The 9,220-nt window shown below is 38.2% G+C and overlaps 1 protein-coding gene across 1 annotated transcript; it reads right to left on the bottom strand.

The window, feature by feature from the left end:
* Window positions 1-861: 861 nt before the first annotated feature.
* On the bottom strand, window positions 862-8,179 carry LOC149317450 (myelin P2 protein-like). Its single transcript, XM_089518914.1, has 5 exons — window positions 8,128-8,179; window positions 6,343-6,453; window positions 5,329-5,501; window positions 4,659-4,760; window positions 862-985 (listed from the first exon to the last, which is right to left on the bottom strand). Exons 2-5 carry the CDS (start codon window positions 6,413-6,415, stop codon window positions 935-937), a joined length of 399 nt encoding a protein of 132 aa, XP_089375040.1. The 5' UTR covers window positions 6,416-6,453; window positions 8,128-8,179; the 3' UTR covers window positions 862-934.
* Between the last annotated feature and the right edge of the window lie 1,041 nt (window positions 8,180-9,220).

Here is a 9,220-nt window from a genome sequence, read left to right as displayed (position 1 = left end):
ACTACAGTTCCTAGAATTCCTTAGCATTGAGCCAGGGCAGTTAAAACAGTCTCAAACTGGATTATTTATACAATGTGTTTTGGACCATAGACATATTTGGAAGATAGTAACAAAATGAAAAATATTATAAAATCTTGAAACAGGGAATGCAATTCAGGTAAGACCAGCTAGTAATCTCATATAAGGCTAATTGAACTCACACAGGTGTATTCAAATTCTTTTATTGTATAAAGCAGACAGGAAATGTATAATCCTCCTGATGTTGTCAGACTACAGTTCTAATCAAGTCTGGCACCACAATCTATGGGGAGGGATCATAACTGCGCAGGAGCCACTTTAACTTTGGTTTGCATTGAGGGGTTCTAGTGTGCTCATCACATCAATGAAAAATGTTCCTATAGATTTGTTACTGCACTTCAGTGTGGTGACAACATATACACTAACAGAAGCATAATAGTTTCTATAAATCTTGCAGCCCAATTGTAATAAGTCATTTGATTACTATAGTTAGAAGTGTTGCAAAAGATGGGAAAATATTTAGATACTCCTAATAGGATAGGGACTATGGGGCCCTCCAGAAGATGTTGGGCTGTGACACAACTTACTGCCCAAAGGTAAGACATAAACAGAGGGACCACTTCTGCCATTTTGTCCTCTAAAGCATGGAAGAGGGTTCCCACTGTATGGTGGCCCAAGGGCCATGTCCCTATTTGTGATTCTCATTATTATCTCTCACTATTGGCTGAGGCTGATAGGTGCTATGATCTAATAATGTCCCTAGAGAAGGAATGCCCAGGATTGGTTTGAAAACATTTCACAGTGACAATACTTTGGTAAGTCTTTATTCATTTCCACAAAAAAGCACCATCTCGAACTTTTAATACTTAACTAATAACCGATAGGTAAATTTAACCTGAAATGGAGGGGAATAACTTCACATTCGTGCGTAGACTCTGGTACAGATAACATCATTCATGGTACATTCCTAGCAGAGGAGAAAAAAGATTGTAGTATTAACTGTGCAGCCATTTCACAATAATGAGTGGTGATCTCTTTTGTTCCCGTGAAGTATGAGATTTTGCTTGTGGTGGTCTTGCCACTCACAATGAGGAGTGGATATTCAGCCAGTCTCCTTTATGTTTGGTTGTATAATCAGACTGTGGCAATCCTAGCCAAATCAGAATGTTTTAAAGGGGAAATTACATAAATTCAGAGGTTAGAATAATGAACTGCTGGAGACAGTTAAAACATGCCTCTCTGTGCCAAGAAAATGATAAGGTTGTACTCATTTTCTACAGCTGGGTTTTCCACAGGTGTCAGGCAGTCACCATGTCAATAGAATGTTTGAATAGATAAGCTTTCAGACTAATCCATCATAGCTTTTTCTAATACTGGTTGAGTTTTCCTTATCCAGAATGCTTGGTACCAGAAGCATTTTTTCTTTTTTTCCTTTTTTTTATTAAAAAAATTATATACATAAAAAGCTTAAAACAGCTCTTCATTACACCGTATTAAGGGTATGAGCCTTTTCTCGGTGTCAGACAATACATTGAAATATAAAGTACTTCCCTAGTTACTCTGAAATCAACTCTCAACCTCGTACATAGACTTTTCCCGCTTCTCTTTTTCCCCTTTCTGATTGTTTTCTTGTATTCTCGAAGTATAATTCTAATCAATAAGTATATTAAACAGTAATATTACATTAGTTGCATTTATCTTATCTTACCCTTTATTGCCTATTCATGTAATATACCAGTATCAGGTCCCACTCTTCTTCTATTACTGTAATATCTTTGTGAGATAAATGACCCTTTAGTATGTCCATCTCCATCATTTCCAAAACTTTCCCCCACTAAATTTCCGAATCAGGTATCTCGTTATTTTTCCAAAACTGAGCAAGTGTAATTCTGGCGGCTGTTATTAAATAAAGTAAAATTCTTCCGTACTTAATCTTAATTTGTGTAGGAACCTTATCTAGCATATTTAACAAATACGTTTCCTGTCTCATTTCAAAATTAACCTGCAGCAAATTTTTGATTTTTCTGTGTATAGTTTTCCAATTGAATTTTAATTTTGGACATTTCCATCAAATGTGAATCCAAGTTCCGGGTGCATTGTCGCATTTCCAACATGTTCCTGGTCCTGTTTTATAAATTTTAGCTATTTTGTTAGGGGTCCATGTTCCATTTTCCAGAAATTTTCATGAAGATTTTGGGATTTTGTAAATTCCTATGTTTTTTCTTGAGCTAGTTTCCAACTATCCATGTCTATGGTATGCCCTAGGTCTGATGCCCATTTTATAATTGTATCTGTAACGGGTTCTTTCTCTTGTTCCAAATTTCTAAGAAATTTTAATAAATACAAAATGAAACCTATAGAGGCATTAAAGCAACTGGACCCAAAGATGCATTGGTATCTATACCTTCAGATTAAAGAAAGATTTAAATTAGATCAAAAAAATCAAGATTTTGAAGAGGAAATCTTGGAACTCTCAAAAATCTTACTGGACACAGCTAATAAAAAGACAGCAAAATTACCAGAAGTATTTTTTATTTTCTTTTTAAAAAATCAGAATATCTGTATTTGCATATATGTACATAATGAGATATCTTTGAGATGGGGTCCATCTGGGAGAGAGAGGCAGGTGAGCTCCAACTGCCTTCCTCGAAGAGGACCAGCCCTCCCTTCAGCCACCATCTGGGAGAGAGAGGCAGGCGAGCTCCACCAGGCCTGCCTGAAAGAAGCAGAGCCCTCCCTCCGGTCCATCTGCCTTGGTCCAGGCCTCAGAGGGAGAGAAGAATGCTGGACCTGATCCCCTCCCCCCTCACCATTCCCTTCTCCTTTTGTGTCGTGTCTTTTAGATTGTAAGCCTGCGGGCAGGGAACTGTCTGGTTAAAAATAATAATAAATGTAAGCCGCCCTGATAGCCATTAGGGCTGAAGGGCGGGATATAAATACCTAAATAAATAAATAATAAAGTCTAAACACAACATTCATTTATGTTTCATATGGATCTTATACACATAGCCTGAAAGTAATTTTACATAATATTTTAAAAATAATTTTGTGAATGAAACTGTTGCATTGAGCCATCAGAAAGCAAATGTATCACTATCTCAACCGGCCCTAAAAAGGTTTTGGTTTTTGGAAAGTTTCAGATTTTGGAACTTTGGATGAGTAAACTCAACCTTTTCCCAGAAAGTTGGACCTCTTGGCAAATAACACTCTGTGGCTGTTATCCTATCAGTGACATATGCAGGTGTAAGCCTACCATATGCCTGTCTGTACATGTATTTGTCATTGCTCAGGCTGGTATTTTCTTCCACCCTCCACAACCACTAAACCTCCACCCCTGATCCCAGACTCACTGATGTACTGCAACAGTCCTCCCCATTCTATCGCTGGTGGAGAGCGCATACCCTCCAGCATTTCACAGGTAAGAATGGGCCATGTGTGGCCAAAGCAATATACTAGGAAAGGCAAGATTTTGACCTCTCCTCTGCGGTAACTAGGTGCAAACTACTTTTGCACTGGAATTCAGTTTGCAGTGAATGAAATAACTTGAGGACCAAGAGAGAAAGTACTAGGAGGAGAGAGTAACTGATATTTTTAAAGCAGCTGAATAATCAGGACAGTTGAATGTACGAGAATGCAGAGGATTGAAAGAGTCCAGTGAATTTCGGCAGAAGATACCCTTGGTCTGCATTGAACATAGCCAGATGTTTCTCCAGTCCTACTGCTCCTCACCAGTAACAGAATGGCCAGGAAAGGAGGCTATTGTGGCACAACAGTGAGACCTGAGGATAGTGACAGGAGAGTTGTAGCAGAATCAGGCATAGCTATGCTCAGCCATGCAGGATTTGGGCCACTGTCATTTTGGTAGAGAACTGGTTGTCAATAGTGTTCCACTTATGAAGTTGCAGTCTAAAAAGGAATAACAGTATATTCTCAAGCCTTTTTTTCTTTGCTGAAGATGGCTTGGCCTCTTCTGTCTTCATTAGGAAATGGTAGGCTGAAAAAGGTTAAGAAATTCCTCTTTCCCCAGCATCCAGCTTCCTCTTTAAATTGTAGCCTCTGTAAGAGTGTTTGCCTTTTAAATAATCTGTTGCTAAAAGGAAGCTGGAAACCACAGCTGAACTTTGGACAACGATTGTGGCTTCAAAGGTGACTTGATAGTGTGTGTGTGTGTTCTAAATGTTCTTAGTGGGATTTAAATCAGTAATGAGCAATACCAGTACCCTCACTTGCTTTTTTCTTCATGCCAAGCTGCCACCATTGCCACTGTCCTGCTTAATGTTGGCATTCTGGCAGCAATTCCAAAGGGAAAAACCATTTTTCTCACTACTCTGCCCCTGAAACTCAGCAGTGCAGCGGCAGTGGCAATGCTGGGTGTTTAAAATAAATAAATAAAGATAAAGATGTGACCTTTTCAATTGTATCCTGAGAGCCTGGAAAGTCACTTCAGCAAGCAATCAACTATGGATGCCAGCAGTGAAAGCCTTCTACTTCACATAAGATAATAACTATTTGGCTAAATGAATGAATTCTCCATATTGAGTGCCTGACATATATATATATATATATATATATACACAGAACTGAGTATCTTAAAACATTGGTTATAACTTTCCAGAATGAAATGAAGGAAAGAAACTCACCAACACCATATTTCCATCTACTAATGTTCTTTTCATAATAGTATGTTTGTCATCCCATTTCTGCACTTGAATCAGTGTACCACTATCCATCGTTATTATGCTCTAAAAAATCGCAGAAGGAAAAGGTTACGAAAAGAAATGGAGCCAGGAAATGCTAATACAGTATCAAGCCTGAAATCTCCCTGGAAGCCAAGGTGATCAAATTGAAGCTGTCGTACCTTGGCCACAGCATGAGAAGACATGATTCATTAGAAAACACAATAATGCTAGGAAAGGTAGATGGTAGTAGAAAGAGAGGAAGAACGCATGCCAGATGGATAGATTCAACCAGGGAGGTCACAGCCCTTAATTTGCAGGACCTAAACAGAGCAATGGAGGACTGTCAGGGTCGACTCAAGGGCAGTTAACAACAACAAGGGTATAACTCCCGGTGACCTTACTGCCTGGGGAATTCTGAGAGTTGTAACCTCCACAGTAACTGGTCCAAGTTCTGAAAGAATACTCTCCCTCAGCCTTCTTGTTACTAAATGAACTATCAGTGTCACTTACTTCCTCTTCCTTGCCAAAATATTTCTCTAAGTGAAGTTCTGATTATTAGCAGATTCTGCTGTCAAGATATTCCACTTTTTAACTCATGAGAACAATTCCAAGAGTAAACAGTAATAGTTACCTTGGCATGCCTGTTATCCATTGTTGTTTCCTCAAACTCTTGGCCCAGTCTGAAGGAGATCTCACTCACTTTAAAGACAGTCTCTGTTCTGATGGTGGTAACATCTTTGTCCATGGTAATGATCACCTTAGGCTTGGCTAAGCTTCCCAGCTTCCTTTGGGAAAAGCTAACTCCTAAAGATAAGGGAGAAAATGAGCCCGTGTGTGTGTGTTAAAATTTTGGATTGGGACTTGAAGGTCCAGGTTCTAATGCTCATTGAGCAATGTGGTTCACAGCAAAGTAATAAGTTGCAGATCCTTTGTTAAAAAAAACACCCAATTAACTATATTTAAAAGGTAAGCGGAAAATCAACTCAGTTGAAACATGGTGCGGATACTGTGGACAACTAAAAAGACAAATACATGGGTCCTAGAGCAAATTAGGCCTAGACTCTCCCAGAAGCCAATGCCTGTTACAGACTGCCAAAATAAAGCTGCTTCGGGTCTCTTTGGAGGTATGCTATTTAAATGATGCATGGGTCCTAAGAGTCCAGAGGTCGCGCCAAAGCCACACTCCATTCCTAAGCACTGGAGTGCAGCTTTGGTGCAGCTTCTGGATTCTTAGGATGCATGCATCATTTAAACAGCATACCTCCAAAGAGACCTGAAGCAGCTTTATTTTGGAAGCTTGTAACAGGCCTAAGATAACTAACCTGAGACTGTCATACTATGGCCATATCATCAGAAGACACGACTCACTAGAAGAAACAATAATACTCCAGAAGGCAGAAGGCATTAGGGAAAGGCATTAGGGAAAGGGGAAGACCATATTCCGGATGAATAGATTCAATCAAGGACGCCATGGCCTGGAGTCTGTAAGACCTGAGCCGGGATGTTGATGATGGAGGTCTCTCATTCATAGGGCCACCACAATTCGGTCAACTTGATGGCAGTTAAAAACAATAAACTTTTATGAGTTGTTACAGGCAACATGTCCATCATGTTCTTTATTCTGCTATGAAATAGGCTTGCTTACCTAGTTCTTTCATATATTCATCAAACTTTTCACTAGAGATGAGTTTCCAGGTTCCCAAGAACTGCTCGGACATTATGGAAAGGTGATAGAGAGACACCCTTGTGAGTAGAACTGCATAAAACAAGAACAACAACATGAAAATAGCATTTGATGAAGAACCCCAAAACTCAGGGAATTCTTGCAAAACCAGTTCAAGATTTTCTTAGATTAATGACAGATGCCAATATTGTTTTTCCTCCAGGCTCCACATTTTCATGAGTTTATTACTGATGTGGTCTTTATATCCATAGGCTTCCAGAAAGCAATTCAAGGTGCAAATATTATCCTACACACCTTGAGACCAATGTGCCTACTTCCACAGCAACCTGCCCACTGACTAAGACCTGATTTCCCAGATTAGTATCTCAGTCACCCCCATTGACTACCCTGTCTTGTCTGTTTTAATAATTTTAATGGTATTGTTTTATTGTAATTGTTTACAATTATGATTTATCAGTTATGATGGGTGGGTGAGTTTCTGGCACAATGTATTTTATTGCATTTTAATGTTTTAATGTTGTTAGCCACCTCGATCTTAATAGAGTGGCGGGGTATAAATAAATTTTATTATTATTTATTATGATGATTTGATGGGCCTTAACTATATGCCAGTAAAGCAGGAGGTGACTCAAAACAGTTTTCTCAGTAATGGCACCTTAGTGGGAATGCTCTGCTTGGGGTATCTTTCTAGTGATGTTACTTTTTACTGGGCATCTGGTGAAGGTATTCATTTTCTCCCCAATTTTTTAAGGAAAGAAAACATTTGGTGCAGGTTTTTTTTCTTCTTGTTTTAATGCTACTTGCAATTCCTATACACACACTGAAATCAGAGTTCACTTTGTCAATGTCATTTATCATTTTGTTGTCAACAACAGGAGACCATATCATGTAGTGCTGCGGTTCTCCACCTGTGATCTTCCAATTGTTTTAGATTTCAGTCCCATAATTCCTAGCTAGCATGGGCATTTTCAAGGGATTCTGAGAGTTGGTGTCCAAAAAATCTGGAGGAACAAAGATTGAGAACCACAGGTGTAGTGAATCCAGACACATCAAAAATCCACTAAACAGTGAGATCTTTATTGGGCAAACCAAAATGCACAATATGCATAGTGTAAGCTTTCAAAGGCTGGCACCTTTTCCTTCTGGCCATGTGGCTTTGGTAGATTTTTTACTTTAAATCAAGTTTCTGCACAGGATCCGTCCTGTGTGATAAACTCCTGACAAAGTTTGGTTAAAGTAAATTAAATTAAGATAAATGAACCAGAGAGACTTAGAAACACACTTTGTCAAACTGAATCTGAAGTCAAGATAAAACTGCTAAAAATATGCTTTTCTTATGTTATAGATTACAGAAGGAAGTGATATATAATTAAGTCTGGAGGTAACAGAAACTTCAGTGTAAACAAAGGGAATTTAATAATATTGAAGATTTGGTATATTGGAAAGAATTCATTAAATTATTTTGTTATATTTGTTTTATTGTTTGTTTATGAAAAAATAAACATGCCCAACATGTTTTCATCCTGGGGAAAGCTGAATTTGTTGCTATCTGCAATGCATCTGTGATCCATGGGGATCTATTATTGTATATAACAGTTACAGCCCTAGGCCAACGACATATAACTTTTTAAAAAATACAGATAAACAGAAACTAAAAGGGAACAAATTGATGTCCTTAATTTCTCCATTGGGTACTAAAAAACGCTGACATTCCTCCAAGATTACTCTAAAAATATCACAACTTACTTGTACAGATGTATTACTCTTGAAGCCTCAGCAGTGAAGTGTTTCCTGCCAAAAAGGTCACAAAGAACATGTACTTCCAGGATCAGGTGGAATTGGAAAAAATGCAAAATAAAAAAGCTTTAGTCTAAATCCAGTTATTATCCCACATACAGCAGACCTGTAGAATCACTGAAAATTTAGAATCAACTATTATGTAAATTCCATTGAGTCAAGGGTTCTCTCACCAACAGTTGGACTTAAACTATTATCTTAAACTATTGTAAACTATTGACTATTAGATTAATGATGTAGAGTATTAGCAGACTGTTTTTAAGTAAAAGCAAAAGGCTAAACTGAGTCTAAATGTCATGAACCTCAACCAGATTAATAACATTAAAATCGCTTGGTTTCTAACAGAGAAATTTCAAGATTGAAAACCCAGCAGAGAAGCCAAAATTAGCAAAATCATTCTGAAACTCTGGAAAGGCTTTTTTTAAAAATGCTTTGCAAAAATACAGTCCGTCACTCAGATGTCTTTATGCATTCGCTGAAGGAAACTGTAGTACTGCAAACATGCTCCCAACAAGGGCAACTTTGCAGCACAACTCAATGCAATTTTACTTGGGAGTAACTCCAAATGTGGTGCTTTGGTCCCAGGTGCGTGTGACAAGGATTGTATGCAGTGTGTGTGTCTGTGTTATTTTAAAGAAAACATTCTCCTTGTTCCAGGCACAGGAATGAAGCTCTTGATGAAATGCAGACCAGCTGTTTCCCATTGGAATCTGTCTTTAAAATTCCCAAGAGTTCAGTTGTTATCTCCTATAGCTTGCATAGGGACAGTCTTTTTTAAAAATCACATTAGTTCTTCCTTTCAAGGATGTCTGTGTTATTGCACCACAGCTGTTTTGTCAGTGGCCACTGTTAAGAAAATTATCACTGCCTGTATTTCAATTTCCATGTACATTACTTGTGTAAATACATCCAGAGGTAGCCTTTTGGCCATGTAGCAAATTACAATAACATCCAAAATCCACAAAACAGTGATATTTTTATTGGGCCAACAACGCAAAAAATAAAAAAATACATGTTGCAAGCTTTCAAAGCTTCACTGGCT

The sequence above is a fragment of the Sceloporus occidentalis genome, unplaced genomic scaffold (assembly GCF_023333645.1).
Source record: "Sceloporus occidentalis isolate IW3139 unplaced genomic scaffold, rSceOcc1.0.p SCAF_3, whole genome shotgun sequence".
Lineage (NCBI taxonomy): Eukaryota > Metazoa > Chordata > Lepidosauria > Squamata > Phrynosomatidae > Sceloporus > Sceloporus occidentalis.
The sequence above is the reverse complement of the archived record's forward strand: the minus strand, read 5'-3'. Positions and strand labels throughout refer to the sequence as shown.